This window comes from Hemitrygon akajei, chromosome 26 (genome assembly GCF_048418815.1).
Source record: "Hemitrygon akajei chromosome 26, sHemAka1.3, whole genome shotgun sequence".
Classification (NCBI taxonomy): domain Eukaryota; kingdom Metazoa; phylum Chordata; class Chondrichthyes; order Myliobatiformes; family Dasyatidae; genus Hemitrygon; species Hemitrygon akajei.
Window position 1 is genome coordinate 19,524,836 of NC_133149.1, and position 26,464 is coordinate 19,551,299.

General features: G+C 41.2%; 1 protein-coding gene across 7 annotated transcripts in view; it reads right to left on the bottom strand.

Moving 5' to 3' along the window:
• LOC140716780 (CMP-N-acetylneuraminate-beta-galactosamide-alpha-2,3-sialyltransferase 4-like) overlaps positions 1 to 26,464 on the bottom strand; it is a 295,770-nt gene that overhangs the window by 37,077 nt on the left and 232,229 nt on the right. For 5 of the 7 annotated variants that reach the window (XM_073029671.1, XM_073029669.1, XM_073029674.1 and 2 more), the window contains exons 3-8: positions 14,781 to 14,871; positions 6,156 to 6,224; positions 5,950 to 6,050; positions 2,021 to 2,081; positions 1,494 to 1,589; positions 224 to 413 (exon numbers count right to left, since the gene is read on the bottom strand). In XM_073029671.1, coding sequence (XP_072885772.1) covers positions 224 to 413; positions 1,494 to 1,589; positions 2,021 to 2,081; positions 5,950 to 6,050; positions 6,156 to 6,224; positions 14,781 to 14,871 — 608 coding nt within the window. The remainder of the gene's footprint in view (positions 1 to 223; positions 414 to 1,493; positions 1,590 to 2,020; positions 2,082 to 5,949; positions 6,051 to 6,155; positions 6,225 to 14,780; positions 14,872 to 26,464) is intronic. The other 2 variants (XM_073029673.1, XM_073029672.1) reach the window with 1 other exon arrangement.

The window sequence follows — 26,464 nt, forward strand, 5'->3', positions numbered from 1 at the left end:
TCTATGATGTGCTGACTTCAAGATATCATTACAGGTTGTAGGGCAAACAATACCAAAGGCACAAAACTCAGAGGATAAAGATCACTACCCTATGGTTCCTATCTGACAGTTTCCCTTGGCTTATGGGGCATATTCATGAATTGACAGGAGAAAGAAACTTGATGCTTTCAATTGACTAAGCCCGTCAACAACCGGATCTTCTTCACAATAGTTCTCACTCAACTCTTTTCTCGTTATACAGGATTGCACTGAGCCAACGAGTGTCCACTTGCTTGAAGGGTAAAAACACAAGAAGTGTGTTGGGATTGTTTTCAATCTCGGACGTGAAACCTGCTGATTCAGGGTAAAAGAAACGCAGCGTGGTTTTGTTGCCAACGTCCTTCTCGTAGCCTCGGACGGGAGCATCATTTATTCTGCAACAATGAAAAAGAGGGCAATTTATCCACCCATGTCCTCACCCCCAGAAAGCGCAGTACCTCCTGTTATCATGTATGTGCTCCACAAGCTTCTTCACCATGTTTCTCTACTGCCCCTCGTTTCAGAGTTCACATGACCGGGGAGCAACCACTCCCTGATCAGTGACAACCAAGTTGAAGTTGGTGAGAATAGCCAGCACACTCACCTCTGTAATCCCACACCCCACTCACACCCCTACCCTCACAATCCACTGCCTATCCTGGAAGATGAAGCACTGACTGGGCTCAATGTGGATTAAGATAGATTAGCAACTAAAAAGGGCAGGCATACTAATGCTTTGGTGGCAAGGTGCTATCTAACAACGCCCCTGCATCTTCTTATCTTCATTGGCTTTCTATATAACCTCAAACTTTTTTTGCCTCATGTCCAGAACCCTTAGCATATTTCTGTACATTTTCCCAGTCCTTATTGGAGTGCTACATTCATCCAGTTCTGATCTCTTGGGAGGATGTACAGGAGCCTGAAGATCCACACTCCATTTATAGTTATTTTAAAGACTTTGCACCATAACGCTTCTACAAGAACAAATTTCACGTTTTATAAGTCAGTGCTAATAAACCGGATACTGAAACCCAGTTTTCATTATTTCATCACTATTAGCACTAGTGCCTTCAGTCATCAGAGCTGTAAACTGTGAAAATCCCTCTTCGAATAGCCCCTCTACCAACATTTTTCAACCCTTTTAAGATACTCCTAAAACCTTTATGGCTCTGGCCGAACTTTCAATCTCCTCGCCTGATCTCTCCTTATGGCTTGGTGTCAAATTATGTCCTATCAGGTGCTTTGGGACATTTTTATTAAGGCGCTGTGTTAACAGAAACTGCTGCTGGAGTTTGGGCAACTAAGGTAATATATGAAGGCTTCCTTAAGAGCAAAGGCAAGCGAAAAACTGGAACTGGGACCGAGGACACTTGTACCAGTTAGCAACCAAGTGAGCAGGTAGTCTGCCAGCTCACTCATGCATAGAACCAGAAGGAAATATTATCTTGAGAAGAACCACAAGAGTTGCACCTCACCGAATGACAACATCGTATTTGTTGATTGTTTCTCCGAGGGAGCTGTTCCTCAGAGTGTATCCATTACCAATGATAGCGCATCTTTTACAAGCCAACCTGAACAAAAGACACAAGACCTACAATAAAAATTTGTTCCCCTCAGTACAGTAACTAAACAACTGAAGCCCCTACTGAGACTACAGTATGTGATGCCTCTGCTAATGCAATGCCAATCGTATCCCATCACCTTGAATTTTCCACTACTACAGCCATTTATAAATTCTTCCCCTTAATGCAATGGCTATATGTTATTAACCTGCCTTGTTAAAACTTATGTTGAACAAACATCAAATTATAGCTTCATTGAAATCTATGTGCCATTTCTGGCATCCATTATCTTTTGACTGCTTCTTGAGATGATGATATCAGTTTCTTATCAATCAATCCAGCTAGACATAGGTAAAGGCACCAATAAAAGTGGATACCAAGGCACTTAAGGGCAACAGCTATTGACTACACATGTGACTCCTCACTGATAAACAACTTACCTCTTTATATTTTCAGGCATGTCATAACGTATTTTGGCCAATATCCTGTTAATTGATTGTTCTGGAAGGAAAGTGAAAGGTTTATAATGACTCAATGATTGACTCACCTCCTGACCCACACAGCCCACCATCAACATTCTGGGGATTGCCAATGACCAACAACTCAACTGGACCCTAACACATAAATAGTGGCTAAAGAGCAGAGCAGAGGCTGGGTTTCCTTCTGTCCACCCCAGAGTCTTTTCACTGCCTGCACAGTACAGCTCAGGAGTAGGATAGCATACTCACCATTTCCCCAGACAAGTGGAGCTCTATAATGACATTCAAGAAGTTTAGCATTATCTAGGACAAGGCAGTGTACTTGAATAGCACTCCTAACAGCACTGTAAACGTTTGCTCCCACCACAGCCACTCTTGGCTACAGTGTGTATTACCTACAGCAAACAGTGCCGTTACTCACCAAAATCTCTTTCTCAGTACCTTTCAAACCCAGCGTGCAAACAGAGGAAATACTAGCTGCAGATTCCCTTCCAAGCCATTCTTCAAGTACATTGTTGTCCTTTCACTGTCACTCAGTCTAAATTCTGGAACTTCTGCTCCAGCAGCACCACAGAGGTTCCATCACTGGAAGAGTTAGGATGTTACACAAAAAGCAGCTGAACACCATCAACCCAATGGCAGCCAAGGATAAGTAACAACTTCTACCTTTGATCCTTAAATTAATTAGAAATAAAGCAGTGTTTTGCTTGTGGTCTGCAGCCCACTCCACATTATCAGATGCTTCTCACAGCTGTATTCAATGTATAATAAACATTGAGTTCAAATCATTCTCCCATTTTAGATAACCATTTGTCTGCCTCAGGACCTCTAGCAAATTTCTACAGATGTACCATGGAGAGCATTCTAACTGGTTGCATCACCGTCTGGTATGGAACGGCCACTGCACAGGATTGGAAAAAAGCTGTAGGAAGTTGCAAACACACCCAACTCCATCATGGGCACTAGCTTGCCCAGCATCGAGGACTCTTCAAACAACGATGCCTCAGAGGTCCAACATTTAGGACCTCATCACCCAGGATGTGCCCTCTCCGCCATCAGATTCCTGAACAGACAATGAACCCAGGTACCTCACCATTTTTCCCTCATTATAGTAATTTATAGCTTTTTTAAATTATGTATTGCAGCAAAACAACAAATTTCACAACATATGCCAGTAATCTCAAACCTGATTCTGAACTCCCAAGTTAATACAACAGGTCAATTCAAAGTGAAGCTCCCTCCACTACTGTAACAGACCGCTTCCATTCTATACTCAGAACAAGCAGCTCATCTAGTCCAGTAGTGTCACATCTTATCCCAGACCAACTACGCAGCTGGGATTTCACTTGTAGCAGCAAACTCAGGAACATCTTATTCTGCAGGAGCATCTACTGGAAACCATACTGCTAATGCACAAGACTTACACCGTCTTTGCAACTGTATTTAATACCTGTCTAATTGTGGCTTAGTCAGACAAAACAAAATAGTGAATGTTGACAGATTTATTTTAGACACATATTCTGCTCCTGCACAATACAGATGGGACTATTATGATGGAGCGCCCTTCAATCCTAGCCCAATTTATATATAATACCACCCCATCCCTTACGGCCATGCAAAAAGAGATATCATCTTATCTTAGTATCTGATGTGGTGCTATTCCAAAATGCAGATAATTCTGTATTAATAATTGTAAAAATAAATAAATAATGTATTCCGAAACAGGATAATGTGAATACTATGCTATGAAATGACAGGAAAATTAATGCACAAAACAAATGTAATGCCCTGGTTAAGATTTCTACTGCTATGTTGTGAGGTACTTTATTTTAGCAGTTTTCTGTAAAAGCAGTGTGTCCTGCTGGTAAGAGTGTTTTGGCTTCAGCTAAAGCCACGTTGCCCAACTTGGGAATGTTGTGTCAATCAATGAGGATTGTGGGGTATGAGAAAAGGCTCTAGAGAGCTGGGCGGGAAGATATTCCTGACGGTCAATAGTCTGGTTTGGGGTCTTTTGGCAGGAGGTGCAGAGAGAAGATACCTGGAGGATCCCATTCGAATGTGGAGACCCTTTTGCTAGGTGTGCTTTGCGAAGCGGAGGGTTCCAAGAAGGGAAGTTCTACCTCTGGTGGTGACGAGAATTCAGCGCCATGAGTAAAACGATACACCCAGCTATGTGAGAAACGAGCTCCAATGTTTATGTGCACACTTAGATCAGTTTAATTGCAATGGGTCCTTTTATATTTCCTTTTCATTCCCTGTTAACTCTTTGATAAACTTGAGAATTGGTAAATATAGTTTCTTTATAATTTTATGCTGGTGTATGATCTGTCATTCTGGGCTACCGATAACTGTGTATGGGCAGTATTTACACAACATTTGCTCAAATCGAGGTTCCCTTAATCGGAATTCCCAACATTCCTGTTTGGTTGAACCCCAAATCATACCGACCCTAGATGTGTATTGCTTAAGAAAGGTGGCCTTCTCACTACTGAGTCACATGGCTGTTAGCAGAGTTAGCTAACGAGCCAAGTTGGTGTACGAGCCCCATTGAGAAGGTATGCTTCAGACAGTGCTCCATACATGTTGGTTTCACAGACTAGCTCCCACCTCGGCTGTACAAAAGAGTCTCCTGGTGAGCCCATTTGCAGATCCATGTGCTGCCTAGAGGTCTGCAGGCTCTGTCAGACGCAAATTCACACAGGTGCTAGCAGGGATGGCATGTGTAGGTGAAAATTGCTAAAGTTGCTCATAGCTTAGAGGTGGTAGTTCAATTCTGATGAGATGGTTAGATGGGAAGAGCAATGCAGAAGAAATTTAATCCTGGGAGGGGAAAATATGGGCAGGGCATTGAATAGTAGGACCTTGGGGAGTTTTGAGAAACAAAGGGGCTTTATGTTTTGAGAAACAAAGGGGCTTTAGTATACAAGCCTGAAGATGGCAGGACAAGTAGTTAAGCTGGTGAACAAGATATATGGGATACCTGCTTTCATTAGCAGGGCACAGAATATACGTGCAGGGAGGTTATGATATGACTATTTAAAACCTTAGCTAAGCCACAGCTCTGCCTCTCCTGTAGTGTAGCAACCACAGATGTACACAACAGCATTGAGTACAGCTGTATCTGCTGCACTACAGATAGGATGCCATTGTATTGGCGAGGACATAGAGGACATTCTCCAAGATGTTATCTGGAATAGTATGTTTTAATAACAAGGACAGATTGGATAGGCTTGGTTCGTTTTTCCTCCGAGTGAGGGAGGGGGAGGATCTGATATATATATATGTTTAAAGGGAATTTGAGAATGATTTCCCCCCCTCCCCCCAGATTGTGGTTGGAACCTAAAACACACTGTCTGAGGGAGTGGTCAAGGCAAGCATTGTCACAGCATTAAAGCACCTGAATTGCCAGGGAAGAGAAGGCCATGGACAAAGTGCTGGAAAATTGAATTAGTACAGATCGGTGCACAATGATCTGTATCAATGTGGTCTCTGGGCTGCAAGACACTTAAGATTTATTTGAGCGCATCTAGTACTAGACCTGCAAAATACACCCGCAAATATCTATTAGCCATATTTTGAAATAACAATCCCTTCTCTGCCAAGCATTTTTTTCACATGGGGCAGGGAAGGGGATCTCAAGCAGAAATAGTGAACTCAGTATTCTGGATATCAAAGAGTGAAACTTGCTGCTTCAAATCCAAACTGAAAGCTATCATGAGAAATGAATTGAGTAATGTCTGAACACAGACCAGGAGGAGTAAAATACTCAGGGTGTTCATTTGTCCACCACTTCTCCCTCCTCCTCTCACCCCAACACTCACCGTCAGCCCACCCTTGGACAATTTATTCAACCATGATTAAAGGGAATAGAGTGTTGAAAGACTTCTCACCAGTGCCTTTAATTCCATACGGTAATTCATGGATGGGATTGCTTTTCTCCTTCCACCAAACATCATTTAAACTTAAGAATAACTCTGTGTTTCTTGTGAAACTGAAACAAAAATTAAGGCGGAAAATTAAAACTCCAACATATGATCAAGAAACTCCAGAGCAATGACTGAAAGAAGAGTTTTGGAAAAATAAAGAGATAACTTACTTTAATATAACATGTTGACTGTACATTGCAGAATACCCAATTTTGCAGTCCTTTTCTTCCATGCTGTAACTAAACAAAGACAAATTTTAATAGGCCAACCTGCTGCCCTTTCATAAGCAAGAGAACCTGTTTGGCAGAGAACAAGGGAATCGTGTTTCTCAGTTCTGATCGTCAATCCCACTCTTTCTGGCAGTAGAAAGTACTTCCTGATGCTGCTGCCCAAACGGTCCTTATTAGGTGTCTTTGAATGGCCTCAGTCTATCTACTATCTCTCCCCCAATGCTCCCCATCTCACAGCACTTCCCCATACCACCGTGGAAGATGCAGTACGTGACCTATTACCACTTCCCCCCCCCCATCATTCAGGAACCCAGAAACCCTTTCCAGGGGAAGCATCACTTCGTTTGCAGTTTTTCCAGTGCCATGTATTTGGTGATCATGACATGGTGTACCCTATACTGAAGAAACCAAACACACGGATTGGATTAGTGCTTTATGGAGCACCCATGTCCAGTCTGCTGGGGTTACAGTACGCTTCCATTTGCCTGCCATTTTAATTCTTCATCCTGCTCCCAATGGTTTCTTGAGCTTTGTCCTCTCACATAAAGCCCAACAGATGATTATGAAACAGAATCTCATTTTCCAGCAAGATCCTTTCAGTCCTCAGGATTCAACATTGAATTCCCTACTTTATCTACCAGGATTGACCAATTTTGCTTCTATTTGTAACGTTCCCCATTTTTTCTCTTATCATCTAAGCATTTGCAGTCTCTCTCACAATCTCTTGTACCTCCTCTCGCACAGCAAACCTGGCCTCGGTCCTGTCCACCCCTTCCTTATCTATAATGTTAATTCTGTTTGTCATTCCACAGATGTTGCCAGAACTGTTGAGTACCTGCAACATTTTCTGGCTACTTTCAATCTAATTCAGTTGACCTTCCACCTTCACCTCCTCACCAACATGCTGCAGATGTCAGGCATGAACTGCAGAGACTCACCAAGACTGCTTCTGTTGTACATCCCAAAACCAACCTCTACCACCCAGAATGGCAAGAGGAACACTTACCCAGGAATGTAAGTGGCAAAGTTTTCTTCTAAACCACACACTATGCCAAGCTGGAAATATACTGACATTCCTTCATAGACACTCAGACTAAATTGAGGGCCTCTGTATTACCTTTACCACACAGGCGGCTGTCACTATAGAATGCAACTTCTATGAGGTCAGAGTTGGAGAATAAATGCCAATGATAATCAGGATACGTTAAAGGTCCAATAGTTTAGATCTGAAATAGCAAATATATCCTTTACAATCACCAGAAATGGAAAATGGAAAACTATTTTGTCAAAGGATTGCATTGATGAATTAGAGGTAAACCCAAAATCCCTGCCATATCTTACCTATGCAAGTTTGATGAAGAAGAGTGGAGGGAACCTGACTATTTAATTCTTGTTTCACCAATTCTGGGAATGTTTGCTCTGACTGTATAGAGAAAGTTGAACTGTATATCAGCCCCATGATGTTCATGCCTTGAAGTTATGTGTTAGGACATCAGTGCCATAAAGCACATTTATAAGGTTCTAAGTGTAACTAATTTGTGTTAAAATCACTTGAGCTACTTGCTTTAAATTTGTAAATGGATAACTGCTAATGTGTTAATGTTAATTAATGAATAACATTACTTGTTGTGAAAATGTTGTCTGTTTATATGCTTTAGAATTGTTATGTAAAAGTATATTCTGAAATTTGGAACAGGATATTGAGTATGGATAAATCAACAGTATTGATTATGGAGCACTTCCATCTCAAAATTGGGCAGCAGTAAGCTGCATCACAGAAGCACATTAAGGATTTACCAAACTCATACTAATGATCAAAATAAGGCAAGAGACATTTAACAACATGTGCAAAATGCTTTTCTTGAAGTCTACATATTAAATATTGGAGTTTTCTAAAATACATTGAACCTGTAAGTGATGGTGTTTCTCATGATAAAGGGGTTACAATAAGGTCCCTTTAATTCTCCCAAGGGATAGGGAGCTCTTTAATTCTTGCTGGGGATTTTCCCAGGAAGTAGCGAATTTATGGAATTCTCTGCCCAGGGATGCAATGGAAGCTACCTCATTAAATATATTTAAGATGCAGCTAGATAGATTTTTGCACAGCAGGAGAATTAAGGGTTTTGGTAAAAGGGTTGGTAGGTGGAGCTGAGTCCATGGCTAGATCAGCAATGATTTTGATGAATTATGGAGCAGGCTCAATGGAACAGATGGCTGACTCCTGCTCCAAGTTCTTATGTTTCTTAAGTGTTAGTGACGCATGCCTGCAGCAACAGGTAGCAAAAAGCACAGGTACCACTAAAGCTGCTGACAATGAACCTCTCCAGGGATATATCAATTTGCAAGTAAATTTTCAATGTCAGAACAAGCCGACACTGAGCCAATATTTTGGGCTCCTGCTCTTGCTACAAAATCCAGACCCCAATTTCTACCGCACACTGTTAACTGACTTCAGAAGAACATGTAGATATTCCTGATCTTTTGGTATGTCCCCCCCCCCCCATAAAATGTAAAGTTCTGCTTGGGGCAAACTTATGAATATGAGATCCGGGTAGGTAAGTCAATGGATAATGAGAACATAGTGTAAACTGTGCTTGTCACAGTAGCGTTTCACTAACAAGTATTCTTGAGAAAAAAAACACACAATAATTGGCCTGTCGGTTAACATGAAAGACTCCACAGAGCCATAGACCAGCAATACTACAGATAACAGCAAGAGAAATAGAATATCTCCAATAAAATTCCTAGCTAACTAGTAAATCAAATTTGGTTTCAAATTGAAAGACAGAGTACACTATTTTGAAGATACATTGCAGCAACAGTTTGTGGGGCAGAAGATTAGGAACTGCTAGAACTTGGTGTGAACATAAGGAAATGGACAGGTGGGTGGGGGACTGGTAGTGGACACAACCCTGTCCTCATTATCTGCAGAAGTGTTTGACAGCTTCAAGATTCTAGGTGTCCATATCATCAACAGCCTCACCTGCTCTCTCCATACTGATGCAGTGATCAAGAAAGCACATCAGTGCACGTACTCTCCAAGGCATCTGAGAAGATTCAGCTTGCCCACAAGGATTCTCTCAAGCTTCTACAGATGTGTTATAGAAAGTCATCCTGAAAAGTTGCATCTCAGCCTGGTGTGGCAAGTGCTTTGCTCTGGACTGACAGAACCTGCAGGTAGTATTACACACTGCCCAGTCCACCACAGGCATGTCATTTCCTTCCATCAGGTCCATCTCCACAGAGCATTGCATCAGGAAGGTGAGGAGTGTTGTCAGTGATGCCTGCCACCCTGAACGTTCTCTCTTCTAACTTTGAGGAGCTTGAAGACCTGGATGACCAAATTCAAGAACAGCTTCTTCCCCTCTGCTGTAGGCTTCTGAACCAATCAACTGTTTCACACACCTTAGCAGTGGTGCTACCACATATTCAAGCCCTAAATTCTACCTCTTCTGTTATCGTCACTTTAGATTTCTTTTTGGACTTCTTCAGTTTGCAATACTGTGTTGTTTTGTGCTCAGCACCGAATTTATGGTTGTATTTGTTATTGCCGTGTATACCATTTACTCTGTGAGCTTCACCAATTTCTTAACATCCTGGTGTATACGATAACAAACTAATCTGATCGATCTGATCCATTACACTGGACAACAAAGGTTTTGCTTCCTGAATACCTTTGGGTGTATCGTCTGGATTTTGAGCAGCTGATCAGGAAAATCTCCATGAAATCTCCCTATCATGCAACATTTTTAAAAAAATGCCTATATTTGTTATTTCAGTTCCTAATTCAAGTCAAGTCAATTATACTGGTGCCCATAATGAAGCTGAAAAGTTTTCTAACTTGTCCAGGTTTGCTTGGGCATACTTAATCAGGGCAGATACTGCATGGCAGGACAGATTTAAGAGCAGGTATAAAAGCATCACGCGCACTGTTCCATGCATTGCGTTTACATGTATATCAGTTTGCGATCACGTTGATGCGCATGCTCTAATAGCTTATTGTGCGTACAATTTCATACAAAGAAATTGTATTTTCAGGAGTATTTGTGATAGCAAGATGTCTTGCCAATGTTGTAACAGCTGCAATACATTGTTATATTTGTGGCGAGTATCCACTTAAATCTCAAAGATAGAGCACGACTCCGCTTATTAAGAAAGCCTATGAGCTCTACTTTGGGTGTAAAATTGGCGACCAAGACAAAGCCAGCGCTGCTCACATTTGTTGCACAACATACGCAGTCGATCTTAGAGCTTGGCTCGGGGTGCTCGTAAGTCAATGCTGTTCGCTGTCCCGATGATATGGCGAGAGCAGAAAGATCATGTGACAGACTGCTATTTCTATCTGACAGTGTGTCTGGTTTCTCTGCTAAAAACAGGAAATCCATGGAATACCCCAATCTCCCTTCAGCCATAAGACCCGTGTCACATGATGATGGTCTTCCAGTACTGAGCCACGCAGAGACATGGAGTCCAGAGGAGGCCAATGAAGATGCCATGATGCACGAGTCAGGAATGGAAAACAACACTGATATTGATACAGATTTTGAACTCTTTATGTTGAGTGAGCCTTATCTGATAACTCAATCTGAGTTAAATGACCTGGTCAGAGACTTGGGTTTGTCAAAGGCAAAAGCAGAATTACTGGGTTCAAGACTGCAAGGATGGAATCTGCTGTCACCAGGCACAAAATTTCCATGAAGGATTTTGATACTTGAGACAGATGTTTTCTAGAATAACTGATACCAAGATTAAGAAAGGCATTTTTGTTCATCAACAAATCAAACAGGTCGTCAATGATAAGCAATTCGAAGAACTTCTAGTATGACTGGAGAAAAATCGCATGGAAGGCATTCAAGGATATTCTTGAAACTTTTCTTGGCAACTACAGGGTGCCAAACTATGTGCAGCTGGTTGGCAATATACTTCAAGCATACAAAACCATGAAGTGCAACATGTCACTGAAGATTCATTTGTTGCATTCCCATTTAGACTTCTTCCCTGCAAATCTTGGCGCTGTCAGTGATGAGCACAGTGAAAGGTTTCACCAGGACATTGCGGTCATGGAGAAACTGTATCAGGGCAATTGATATCTATCAATGCTGGCTGATTATTGTTGGATACTTAAGCGAGAAGCCTCAGGCACCGAGTACAAAAGAAAATCATCAACACTTTTAGCTTAGTTGAACTATGGCAAAGCGATATGGCATAGCAGTGTTATGCAATTAAACAGAATATATTCAATAAAAGTAAATTTCTTGTTTCTCCAAGGTCCTATGTGACACAAGTAGTCTGAAATTATATTTGTGTTCAGTTTCAAGCAACATATCATAACCACAGAAAGTTTCTGTGGAAGCAACATATTAGAGACACTTAAGAGACTCTTAGATAGGCACATGGATGAAAGAAAACTGGAGTGCTATTTGGGGAGGGAAGAATTAGATTGATCTTGAAGTAGGTTAAAAGCACAAGGTAGTGGGCCGAACTGTACTGTTTTATGTTTTCACCTGGGAACTTGAAGCTCTCTCTCTCTACCCTATCACTATTGATCTAGACAGGAGCATGTACACTACCCCTTCCTGAAGTTAATGTTCAGCTCTTTTGTTTTGCTGACAACATTGAGTGAAAGGTTGTTGTCATGATATGTAACATCTAATGACAGTTAACTTACAAGATGTATAAAGCAGGCATATTTTAAGTATATAAAAAGAAAGAGAACAGTTAATGTAAATGGTGGTTATTAGAAATAAAGACCAGGAATTAATACTTGGAAATACAAAATTAGTAAAGATGTTGAGCCAACATGTTGTCTCATTCTAAAAGAACCTAACTACTGGTCAAAAACTGGAGGCAAAGAGAGGGTGGAGCGAGGCAAATAGTGACAACAAATCAATGGGATGCCAGAATGAGAAGTCCCCTGAACAAAATGTTCTGGATGAAAAGTTCATAATAAAAGTAGCTGAATTGAGGTTTGGCTAACTTGAGAAAAAGTTTCCGGGTAAATGGGTTACTTTCAGATAACAAATGTAACTGTGTGTTGTTACGGGGATCAGGCTGGGGCCACTGCCACTCTACATTATTGAATGATGGGATCAATTATATTATCACCAGGTTTACTAACAATATTGAAAGGCTTAGATCAAGTGGATATGGAGTGTATGTCTCCAATAGTTGTCGACATCAGAATAGATGGATTTCCCTTCAGAACAGGGATGAGGAGGAAGTTCTTCAATCTGCAGAATTCTTTGCCATCGATGGCTGTGCAGGCTGAGTCATTGGGTTTATTTAAAATGGAGGTTGATAGGTTCTTGATTAGTAAGGGTGTTAAAGGTTATAGGGAGAAAGCAGGAGAATGGCATTAAGAAGGAAAGTAAATCAGCCGTGATGGAACAATGGAACAGACTCAATGGGCCAAATGGCTTAATTCTACTCCTATGTCTTATGATTCAATGATAGGTAGGAAAGCAAGATGTGAACACAAAGAAAAAAAAAAGAGCCTGTGAAAGGTCCATGAGCCAGTCCTCATTAGGGCATTGGAGGTGGAGAGGGTCAGTAACTTTAAATTTGTTGGCATTATCATTTCAGGGGATCTGTCCCAGGACCAGCTCGTCAGTACCATCACAAAGAACGCACAGAAGCGCAGGTTCGCAATGTCAATTAAAACTTTGATAAACTTCTATAGATGCACAGTGGATTGTATCCCAATTGGACGCATCACGGCCTGGAATGGAAACAACCATGCCCAAGAACAGAAAAGCCTACAAAAAAGTGATGGATATAGTCCAGCCCATCAGAGGAAAAGCCCTCCCCACCATTGAGCACATCTACAAGGAAGCAGCATCCATCATCAAGGACCCCCACCATCCAGGCCATGCTCTTGTCTTACTGCTGCCATCAGGGCGGAGGTACAAAAGCCTTAGGTCCCACACCACCAGATTCAGGAAGTTATTCCCCACAAAGATCAGGCTTCTGAACCAGCGTGGATAACTTCACTCACCTCAACACTGAACTGATTCCACAACCTATGGACTCGCTTTCAAGGACTCTACAACTCATGTTCTCAGTCTAATTTATTTATTTATTACTATTATTATTTGTTTTTTTCCTACTTGCATAGTTTGTCTTCTTTTGCACATTTGTTATTTGTCAGCCTTTCTGTGTAGTTTTTCATTGATTCTATTTTATTTTGTTGTTCTACTGTGAAGGCTTGCAAGAAAATGAATCTCAAGTTAGTATCTAGTGACATGATCTTTGACGATAAGTTTACTTTGAACTTTGATATAAACAGGTTAATGAGCAAATACTAATGGCACAGACTGAGTATGATTGAGTTGGGGTGGGCTGGAGAATATTTGCTAAAATTATTTTATCAATTTAAATGGTGAAAGACTGCAGAATGCTGCTGTATGGAAAAGCATCAGTATCCATGGAGATGGAACACAGGAGGTTAGTCAACTGATCCACTCAGTAATTAGGGAGGCAAATGTAACATTAACCTTTATTGCAATGGGGTGGAGTAGTAAATATGAGCCTGCTGCGGTTTTGATCTTATTTGTACTTTCGTAGGAGTAAGTTTTATGAGGGTAACTCTTGGAATCAAGGACTTGCATTATTAGAACAGTGATCACAAATACTTTAAAGTTTGGATGATTACATTGATACAAACCAGTTTGGCAGAGTAGATGCTGATTGGGTGGGAGTGAGGGTGAAATAGGATTGCTTTCCTCTGTGAGGACTGTGAATCATTAGAATTCTCTATCCCAGGCAGGCTTGGAGGTATCATCATTTATATCCAAGGGCAAAAACAGGTCTTTCATCAATCAAGAAGTTAAGAATTACGAAGATTGGGCAAGAACATGGAACTGAGGACAAGATCAGATCAGCCATGATCTAACTGGATGGTAGAGCAAGCTCATGAGATCTAATGGCCAACTTCCATTCACTGTTCTTTTTTTTTTAAAAAGAGGTTGTTTCAAAATCAGAAGCAAAGCATAAAACATTGACAGGGGTAGCAATTACTTTCTTTCTCATTACAAACTCTAAAATGACAAATTGCAGGTATTTTGTTAAAATCTGACAGAGGTTTCCATCATCCATGCTGGTCAGAGTACAGCATGTCATGGACATACTCCAATGCCATATCTTCATAGAATTATCTATCCCATTCAGACCATTCTGCATGTTGCAGTTCTTTGAACGACTGAGTTATTTGGAGCATTCTTTGCCTCTACCCACACATACTGTTTATTTCTTTCCAAGCATTTACCCACTTAATATTTGTAAATTATTACTAATATACTTCCAGCAATGAATCATAAATCTCTGAATAACAAACACATCTCGCCTCTGGTTCCATTACCATTGAATTCAGTTTTGAAAACTCTCTCCACCAAAACCTTTCCCAAGTATGAAAAGCTTGATTCAATCTCTCCTTAGCATCTTCTGTTCTGAGAACAATCACAGTTTCTTCAGTCCATTCACTCAACTTTGGTTGGTAGGGCTGTTGTGCTTCAGTTCTCAGCCTGTCTGGGGGCAATGTAATGCAAGGAAGCTCTGAGAGAGACTTACGGAAGATTTGACTTCAGTGTCATGTTGAAGAGGATCACCATTGTAATCAGACTTGCAAAAATTAACAGATACTGCATGATCTTAGAACTATCTAAAAGACAAAAGAGATAAGGGAAAATTAATTTCTGCTGTTCCATTCATCCATTTCCAATGAAGTTCCCATGATATTCAGTGAAACCACACAGGCAATCCAAAATGTAGAGTGTTGAACTTAGCTTCAATTCCAGCAAATTTCAGTACTGCAGCTTGTAGAGGCTACTGCCTCACAACCACTTGTTTGATTCTAACCTCAATGCTGTTTGTGTGGAGCCTGCATGGTCTCCATACCAGGCAGGTTTCCCCATGTCTTGCTGCTTTCGCCCACATCCCAATAATAGGTAATTTGGTTAATTTTTTTAATAGACCACCCAATAGTAACAGAGACATCGAGGAGCAGATAGGGAGACAGATTCTGGAAAGGTGTAATAATAGCAGGGTTGTCATGGTGGGAGATTTTAATTTCACAGATATTGATTGGCATCTCCCTACAGCAAGGGGTTTAGATGGGGTGGAGTTTGTTAGGTGTGTTCAAGAAGATTTCTTGACACAATATGTAGATATGCCTACAAGAGGAGAGACTGTACTTGATCTGGTATTGAGAAATGAACCTGGTCAGGTGTCAGATCTCTCAGTGGGAGAGCATTTTGGAGATAGTGATCACAATCTCCTGTACAATAGCATTGGAGAGGGATAGGAACAGACAAGTTAGGAAAATGTTTAATTGGAGTAAGGGAAATTATGAGTCTATCAGGCAGGAACTTGAAAGCATAAATTGAGAACAGATGTTCTCAGGGAATTGTACGGAAGAAATGTGGCAAATGTTCAGGGGATATTTACGTGGAGTTCTGCATAGGTACATTCCAATGAGACAGAAAGGATGGCAAGGTACAGGAACCGTGGTGTACAAAGGCTGTTGAAAATCTAGTCAAGAAGAAAAGCTTACAAAAGGTTCAAAAAACTAGGTAATGATAGATCTAGAAGATTATAAGGCGAGCAGGGAGGAGCCTAAGAATTAAATTAGGAGAGCCAGAAGGGGCCATGAAAAGGCCTTGGCGGGCAGGATTAAGGAAAACCCCAAGGTATTCTACAAGTATGTGAAGAGCAAGAGGATAAGACATGAGAGAATAGGACCAATCAAGTGTGACAGTGGAAAAGTGTGTATGGAACTGGATGAGACAGCAGGGGTACTTAATGAATACTTTGGGAGGAGATTGCTGAGTCTCTGGCGATGATCTTTGCATCATCAATGGGGACGGGAGAGGTTCCAAAGGATTGGAGGGTTGCGAATGAAGCTCCCTTATTCAAGAAAGGGAGTAGAGATAGCCCAGGAAATTATAGACCAGTGAGACTTACTTCAGTGGTTGGTAAGTCGATGGAGAAGATCCTGAAAGGCAGGATTTGTGAACATTTGGAGAGGCAAAATATGATTAGGAATATTCAGTATGGCTTTGTCAAAGGCAGGTCGTGCCTTACGAGTCTTGATATTGAATTTTTTGAGGATGTGACTAAACACATTGATAAAGGTAGAGCAGTAGACGTTGTGTATATGGATTTCAGAAAGGCACTTGATAAGGTACTCCATGCAAGGCTTATTGAGAAAGTAAGGAGGCATGGGATCCAAGGGGACATTGCTTTGTGGATCCAGAACTGGCTTGCCCACAGAAGGCAAAGAGTGGTTGTAGATGGTTCATATTCTGCATGGAGGTCGGTGACTAGTGGTGTGCCTCAGGGATCTGTTTTGGGACCCCTGCTCTTTGTAATTTTTATAAATGACCTGGATGGAGAAGTGGAGGATGGGTTAGTAAATTTGCTAATGACACAAAGGTTGGCGGTGTTGTGGATAGTGCGGAGGGCTGTCAGAGGCTACAGCGGGGCATTGATAGGATGCAAAACTGGGCTGAGAAGTGGCTGATGGAGTTCAACCCAGATAAGTGTGAGGTGGTTCATTTTGGTAGGTCAAATATGATGACAGAATATAGTATTAATGGTAAGACTCTTTTTAGTGTGGAGGATCAGAAGGATCTTGGGGTTCGAGTCCATAGGACACTCAAAGCTGTGCAGGTTGACTCTGTGGTTAAGAAGGCATACAGTGCGTTGGCTTTCATCAACCGTGGGATTGAGTATAGGAGCCAAGAGGTAATGTTGCAGCTATATAGGACCCTGGTCAGACCCCACTTGGAGTACTGTGCTCAGTTCTGGTCGCCTCACTACAAGAAGGATGTGGAAACCATAGAAAGGGTGCAGAGGAGATTTACAAGGACGTTGCCTGGATTGGGGAGCATGCCTTATGAGAATAGGCTGAGTGAACTTGGCCTTTTCTCCTTGGAGTGATGGAGGATGAGAGGTGACCTGATAGAGGTGTTTAAGATGATGAGAGGCATTGATTGTGTGGATAGTCAGGAGATTTTTTCCCAGGGCTGAAGTGGCTAACACGAGGAGACACAGTTTTAAATTGCTTGGAAGTAGGTACAGAGGAGACGTTAGGGGTAAGTTTTTTACGCAGAGAGTAGCGAGTTTGTGGAATGGGCTGCCGGTGGTGGAGGTGGATACAATAGGGTGTTTTAAGAGACTCCTGGATAGGTACATGGAGCTTAGAAAAATAGAGAGCTATGGATAACCCTAGGTAATTTTTAAAGTATGTACATGTTCAGTACAGCATTGTGGGCTGAAGGGCCTGTAACGTGCTGTAGGTTTTCTGTGTTTCAATTATTTGATCACTGTATACCGTCCTGCATGTGCGAGTCAGTGGTAGGAACTGGAGGGAGTTGATGGGAATGCCAGGAGAAGAAAATGGGGTGAATGTGGAATTAGTGTAATGAAATGACTAGTTTATGGTCAGTATAGAATTACTGGACCAGAAGGTCAGTTTGCAGTGTAACTCTATACCCTGACAGTGAACATACCTGTACTTCAAAAGACTGTTGTTAGATATAAAGTTGTCTTTTTTTTTGTGAAAATCTCGATTCACGCAAGATTCATGGAAAATTTACAACACAAACCGTTCCGACCATTGTATAATAAAAGCTGTCCGACTGATGCCATCTTTCAAGCGTTAACTCCCCAAGCCTCCAGGTCACAGGAATTCAAGAACACATCCAATTTCTTTCTGCCTCAACCACATTTTATACAAGGAGTTCCAGATTCCTGATGCATTCTGGATGACAATTATTTTGCCCCCCCCCCCCATACTACTGAATCATATTAAATCCAGACCCCCTGGCACGTGAAACTGTGGACTCAAGCTCTTCATGATTTTACACTGAGATCTTCTCACAGCCTCGGTTCCAAAAGTAATCCCAGCCAATCAATCTTTCTTCATATCTACAATTTCCAGTTCTGACAACATCCTTTTAAATCTCCTCTGCACCTTAGCCAGTGTAATCACACTTTTCCCAAAACGTAGTGCCCAAAACTGCAGACAATACCTATATTGTGACCCAACTCGCATTGTATAGTTTTCCAGCATAACTTCCCTGTGCTTATATTCTATACTTTGGACAACAAAGAAAAACTTTTTTAAACATCTGCTCTCCCACCTTTAGATTCTGCTGATATGTCCTCCATAAACCTTTGGTTTCTTTGCACCATTCAATGTCCTCTTACTTACTTAATATTGCCTTATCTCTCAGAATGCACATCCTCATACTTCATTGAATAAAATTACACTTGCCACTTTGCAACCCAGCTCTACTAACTAGTTATCTGTAATCTAAACTCTTCCTTCTATGAACCACACTGGCAATTTTTGCCTCATCAACAGATTTCTGTATCAAATACCCACATTTAATTCCAATCATTACTATGCCATTGCAAGGAGGGCACCAAATCTCTCTGGTACAGCCTTCAGGCCACAACATCTATCAGTCTTGCTTTCTACCACTAACCCATTTTGGTAAATTGCTTTTACTGTCACGTGTACTGAAGTACAGTGAAAAACTTTGTTTACAAATCATTTTATCACTCTGGTTCTTAAAGTAATACAAGTGAAAACAATAACAGAATGCAGAATAAAAAGTGTTACAGTTAGAGAAAGTGAAGTGCAGGCAGACAATAAGGTGTAAATTAGAGCAACACATTCAAGATGCTAGAGCAGTGATTCCCACCGGGGGCAGTACCGCTCCAAGGGCAAAGTTACATGTCCTAAGAGGGCATTAGAGGAAAATAGAAGTCATCAGGGGTACTCAAGATTCTTGGGGGTGGGGGGGGGGGAGCAGTAAGCGGCACCCTAACTTGAGGCACGAGACCTGACCGACCGTTAGTAGAGCAGGCACTTCCAAGAAAAAAGGATGAGAAACTGGAACACTGGAAGAACCATAACTCTGCAGGCAGTGAGCACTCGTTGTCACAAATTGTCTGAAACTCGCCAATCGCATCCGACCTTATCAACCAAACAGACAATATTGGGGATGCGTAAATTAGCAACTAGGGTGCCCAACAGTTCCCCTTGACTCGCGGTATGGAACAAGTTCATGTAATTTAACAGTTGATAAGTGAAGTACACCCTCTCAACTTTCTCTACAGATCTACGGAAAACAGGTCACACAAAGATACAGCGCTCGCTGGAACCGAATGGTGAAATAGTGTCAATCAGTGAACCTGCCAACCCCAAGTATTCCTCTTTAAGTGTTCAACGAGATTCTCTTTTGTAAAAAGTTAAAACCAAATATCAACAGAGAATCAATCTACAAGTTCAAAATGTATATTGAGGATGAAAGTATTCCAATTAGGATCACAATTTCTTGTGTAACAGATGGAGCACCATATATGACAGGTTGCCATGCTGGTTTAGTTGCATTTATGAAAAAAGAAATTCCAAGTCTGTTTGCAATCCATTGTGTAATTAATTGTCAACATCGTGCAGCCAAAAACCTCAGCCGCCAGCTTTTTTCAAGCATGACTCTTCTAATACCTGCTATCAACAAAATTAAAGCTCACCCATTAAATAGCAGAATAATTCACCAGTTAGGCCAAGATAATGACAAAGCGTTTGAATGCTTACTTCTTCACACTGAAATGCATTTGCTGTCAAAAGGCTGCTGCTTAAAATGTTTCTTTGATCTTTTTGACACTGTGGTTCAATTTTTCCTCAAAATCAACAAGAGCTTGGGAAACAAGATTGAACATGTAGCATAGCCTTTCTGTATGACAAAATGAACATTCTAAATATGAAACAGCAGGGTGAGAATTTCAATTTAGTCCAGACAAAAAGTGTAGTGCCCACTTTTCTCAGAAAATTGGAAATACATGAGCAAAACATTGGGAAAAGAATATTCTTACATTTTCCCTATGTGGAAAGTATGACACTCTCTTTCACAGATGGTGATTTACAAGAGTACTGCTTACACCTGCAGTCACTGAAGAAGGATTTTCAGAATTGATTCAAGGATTGAAATGATCTGGAAATTTTGGATTGGGTAATTAACCCATTTCTTTGCAAGGTGGAAAGACAGGAAGAGAGCTTTCAAGAAGAAATTATCGAAAAGAAGAAGCAAAAATGCTTTTCAAAAACGTTGGCTTTTGTGGTATGTGACTACACTGTCATATGAAGTTTCCTGGTCTTTAAAGAAGAGCCAAACTGCTCTTCATTGCATTTCCATCCTCCTACCTTGTTGAAAGAAGCTTCAGTGCAGTGAACCACATACAAAAAAATCAGAAACTGTTTGGACTTGGTTACACATAGGGACTTAAGGCTTTTGCTGTCATAACTTGAACCAGATATTTCAACTCTTGCTAAAAACCATCAAGCTCAAGGATCACATTGATATTGAAGCTGCTCCACAGCGCACAGATACTGTGTAAGCTAGGTTTAAAGACATATAAAAACAAAGCAGAATCATTTTTTTCATGGTAGTATATGGTCAACATGTTTTTACACCATGGGGGCACTGGAAAGTATATTGTGCCTAAGAGGGGTGTTGGGAAGTTTGAAGGTGCTTTGGGGGGGGGGGGCACTGGCAAGTATGTAAGTGCTTTAGGGCGAGAAAAGGTTGGGAAACACTGTACTAGAGAAAATCAGCAGGTCAGGCAGCATCTACGAAGAAGAATAAGCAGCCGATGTTTCAGGCCGAGATCCTTCATCTGGACTGAAATGAAAGGGGGAAGATGACAGAATAGGAAGGTGGGTGGAGAGGAAGGAGTACAAGCTAGAAGGTGGGTGGGGGAGGGGCGATGAAGTAAGAAGCTGAGAGGTAATAGGTATAAATTAGATCCAATTTACAACTCTCCTTTGAAATTTTTGGCTAGCAACGTGAAACCATGTCAAAGTCTTGCTAAAGTCCATGGTAGACTACATGAATCTCAGTGTCCTTAGCAATCTCTACATTTCTTTCTCAAAAATAATTAATCATGTTCAAGAGACATGATTCTTACAAATTTATGTTGACAGTTCCTGATTAAAGCAGGACTTACTCAATCAAAACCCACCTATCCCCAATGTTAAATAACTGGCCCATGGTAACTCATTTTATACTCTCCTTTTATAAACAGTACTTAGAACATTAGCAATCCATTGGCACCACATCACAGCCAAAAGGAAAAAAAAATTAGTTTATCATAGAACACAGAACATAGGCTACATCCACACTACACCGGATAAATCTGTAACCAAAACTTTTTCTCTCCGTTTTTACCCTTCGTCCACACTAAAACGGCGTTTTCGTCCCCCGAAACCAGAGCTTTTCAGAAATGCTCTCCAAAGTGGGTATTTTTGAAAACGCCGGATTGGTCGGATCAGTGTGGACAGGGTAACCGGAGAAATCTGAAAACGCTGTCAGACGACAGTGCGCTATTTCATTGTTTTCCTGAACGCAACCTAACAATTTCAGAACAGACGGCAACGAAACTGACGCCAGAAGAGTTAAAAATGTATTCACCAAATACTTTGACCCATAACTTACTGAATAAATAAATATACTCACTTTGCCCTGTTTTCTGTCCTTGCTCGTATGAAGGTGGTTTACCTGTTTATGCAAGTACTTCTCTGACAATAGATGTCTAACAGCCTAATGTAGCATTGTATGGAAATACAAAATAATACTGATGCAGACATGTTTTATACAAATAATAAGGTGCTTTATTAATGCAACAGAGTTAGTCAGTTTTTCAATGTTCGTCATCAGCCGGGTCAATCTGTCCGTGTCCCTGTCGGTTGTCTCCGTACGCTCCAGTATGTTTTTTTTTACTTTTAAGTTCTCCTGCATGAAAGCCAACAGCTGTCCGTCGTTTTAAGTTTTTCTAGTCTGTAACTACACAAACACACACTTTTACGGCGAGATTCGACACCAAACATGTCGTCTTTTTTCAGTAGATGTGTCCTGCGCATGCGCAGGAGGAGGAAATTCGCCGAAATCTCCGTTTCAATGTGGATGGAGATATTTTTTTAAAACGCATAGTGTGGATGCCTATCGTTTTTATGCGAAACTGGCGTTTTCAAAATTATCCGGTCTAGTGCGGACGTAGCCATAGAAACATAGAAAACCTACAGCACAATACAGGCCCTTCGGCTCATGATGCTGTGCTGAACATGTACAGTACTTACTTTAGAAATTACCTAGGGTTACCCATAGCTCTCTATTTTTCTAAGCTCCATGTACCTATCCAGGAGTCTCTTAAAAGACCCTATCTTATCTACCTCCACCACCGCTGCCGGCAGACCATTCCACGCACTCACCACTCTCTGCGTAAAATACTTACCCCTAATGTCTCCTCTGTACCTACTCCCAAGCAATTTAAAACTGTGCCTCCTCGTGTTAACCATTTCAGCCCTGGGAAAAAGCCTGTCCATCCACACGATCAATGCCTCTCATCCTCATAATATCCTCCCTTGGTTTTTTTTTACAGCGTGGGATATACTTTGGACAGTCTAGCTGATGTATCCACATTAAATTCCTTAATACCCTCTTCTATTATATATTTTTCCATCCAACGCTGCATACCTTCCTTATAAAATCAACCATCCTTCCTCACCACTCCATCTGTTTTCATCCTCTCTCTCTCTTAAATGGAGATCAAGTTGACATTCTGTTAACCATATTTCATAAAACTTAACAATATCTACTTCCACAGGCACTGGAGTGCAGTGACTCTTTATAAGCTGCTTTCAGCTGATCTAATGATTACATTTATTATAATTGTTCTATGTTTAAGGCCATCCATACTCCTTTTTATCTCTGTTCCAATATTTGTTTTCTCTCTTTTACATCCCATTAGCTTCCAGTCTTCATTTACAGTTCCATTTTTCCCTTATCTATAAATCTTTGCTCAGCCTCTCACCTTGCTGACCGTCTAACTAAAACCCTCACCAGCTATAAAACTTGCGCAGCAAGTCCCATCTTCCCAAGAAGGTCCCCCCATTGGTCTATCCATCTAAAGTCCTCACTCCTGCATCATCATTCTTAGCTCACATTCATCAGCTCTGTATCTTCCTATTTCTGTAATCACTGACAAGTGGCACTCCTTAAACCCAACATAACTCATCCCTTTCTCTATCCGAGCACAACCTGTTCTTTCACTGGTACTACTAACATTGTTCTTCCTTCAATGCCACCAATGTAATCTTTTCCCATAACCTGTACAGTACTCAAAACCAGATACTTGCTCCAAAGTATGATGCTATCAGATGTCTTCTGAACAACCTTATCTGCTCTTTTTGCTGTGTTTTGGCTCTCCCCTAATCCTGCTCCTCACACATGACTCCTTCAGAATATTCTCCATAGTGACTTGACAACAGCTGCTGCTCAAACTTATATGGACATCCATGGCGTAAGTAACAGACCAGGACATCACCTCATTCCCTCCTCGTACCAAAATCCCTCAATGATTAAAATCCATATTCAGCAGATGCAGTAGTCACAGGAGTGGACTCTGTACTGTTCTCTGCTTAAGCAAGTGAAACGCTTCTATTTTTTTTACTGGCTAGGTTGAAGAACTATACAGTGCCTGCTGACAGTTATCAGCTGGTAAACGGGAAAAAAAACAATTTGCAGGGCAAGTCACGAGTGAAGATCTTCAGAATTAGGTTGGTTATCGCTGACCTTTGAGATGCCCGTGTTGATTGTCAGCAAGGAGGAGATGTTATTTCCGATCCACCTCAGAGACACATATAGCAAGGTCTCCAGAAGATGCAAGGATTCATACAGGTGTGATTTTATTGTTGCAATCAAAGCATGCAGAAAAGGTGCTGAGCTTGTCTGGGAGTGAAGCATCACAGCCAAAGTTCGAAGTTCAAAATAAATTTTATTATCAAAATATATATATGCCACCATATACAACCCTGCCATTCATGATGTTAGATTTCATCCTGTAGGAAGCAATGGCCTGCAAACCGTACCAGGCGGATGTACATCCGATTCTGTCTCTAACTTCACTCAGAATTACTTTTTAGCTCATAGAATAACCTTCCGTATGTTGTACCTAAACTTCTTGTGGAGTTCTAGATTACCAGTTTTGGACACCACAGGTAGCCCCCAGAATACAAATTTCTTAGTTCATCAATGTCTTCTGGTTTGGGTATGTCTGCTACATTCTCAAAGGCACACACTCATCCACACAGGTCTTGATGGAGTTGGTGACAACTGTGACATATTCATTTAGATTTGAAAACAAATCCCTAAATATTGCCCAGTCCACTGATTCAAAACAGTCCTGTAAGTGCTTCTCCACCTCCCTTGACTACACCTTCTTGATTCTCACCACTGATACTGCAGTCTTTAGTCTCTGCCTGTACACTGGGAGTAAAAGTACAGCCAGGTGATTAGACTTTCCAAAGTGTGGGTGTAGAATGGCATGGTAAGCATAGTTGATGGTGGTATAACAATGGTCAAGTGTTTTGCCTCCTCTGGTTCCATAGGTGACAAGTTGGTTAGAGACTACTTCAAGCTAACCTGGTTGAAGTCCCCTGCAATGATCATGAAGGTATCAGGGCGCACTATTTTGTGCTGGTGATCACAATGCTCAACACCTCCATTGCTAGCCTGACACTGGCCGGGGTAGAATGTACATCGCAATCAGGATGATGCCAGAAAACTCCTTAGCAGATAAAGTGGATAACACCAGTCCTCCAGATGTTCCAGTTTGGGGGAGCAGAACTACAAAAGAACTGCCACGTCTGAGCATCATGATTAGTTAATCATGAGGAGAAGGCCACCGACTCTGCTTTTACCCAACGCTGTTGTCCAATCCATGCAATGGAAGGTGGAAGCCCTCGGGTTGTAGTGCTGTGTCCAGAGTGCTGGGGGTGAGCCATGTCTCTGTAAAGCAAAGTACACAGCAGCCCCTGAGGTCCCTCTAATACTGTAATCTTGCTCTGAAGTCTTCAATTTTATTTTTCAGAATCTGTCCATTGGCCAGGAGGATGGTGGGGATTGGGAGCCTCTAGCACTGCGTTTCAGCATTATTTGTATTTTCTTGAAGCAAAACTGCATTCAAGACCTGGATGGTCTGCAGTCCGGAGTCTACTGGTTTTGAGGATTGAAGGATTTTTTAAACTTCATAAAACAACATTGCTTACTAAAGTACCTATGGCTGTGACTAGAGATTCCAGCTGGAAAAGCCCTAAATGGGAATATTTGATGATTCCCATTGGAACTGCAAAGTAACAGTAACAAGATGTCTGGCACCATCTTGGATCATCTTGTTTACAACTAACAACACTACCTCAAAACAGTACACTACAAACTTATTTTTGAACTGCCATGGACTTGTCTCTGATTGTGTCTTTTTTTTGTACTAAGGTCATACTTTTGAAGTCAGCCTTTTCTCTCTTTCTTCACTGCCTTGTATAGTTTCTGTATAACTTATGTTGTGTGTGTTGTCTGTATCTATATGTCTATGATGCCACTGCTAGCAGATTTTTCATTGTACCCATATCTCACTGTACATGTGCATACAACAATAAACTTGACTTAACCTGGAAAGAAATTGTTTTAATGGCAACATTCCAAATGCTTAGATACAGTAAGTACTATCTGGCATCTGCAAAATTTAGCTTAATCTATACAATTCCACAAGCTTCTAAATTTGCAACAGTTGTAAAATCCCCACACTAAAAAGTCCCCAGTTTCATTTTCCAGACAGTCTTTCATTTAATTACTTTGGCTCATGAAACAGTGAATGTAATTCTCAAACACCCCTATTTCACCACACCACACAAACTACAAAAGGCTACATTTTCAGTTCTTGAACCTTCAGAGGGACATATTTTGATAAAATTTCATAGAATTCCCAGAAAATTTATTGCTTTTAAACTCCCAGCTATAGCCCACGACAGAAAGTATGTCAGAGCAGCACTGTGTTTCCCATGTATGCATGACTTAGGGTAGCAAGTCATATCTTGTTTCTTTTGCATACAGTGAGAGGAACAAGTCTGTCTCTGTTGAGAAAGAGACCCAGCTTGTTGTAAAAAGGAAGCTTTGTGACTTATTGAATGCTTAGCTCTGAGATTATCTCAGCTTATTCTGTATATCCTGAGCAGTTAAACAGTTTCTCTATATTTATCCTAACATATCCTCTGGGAAAAGAGGGGCCAATTTACAAACAACCTTTGACTTACAGAAAAAACATCCACCAACTACGCCTTAGCTGGCCGGTGGTGCAGTGGCATCCGCACCGGACTTCAAGGAGAGTGGACCAGGGTTCGAATCCAGCCA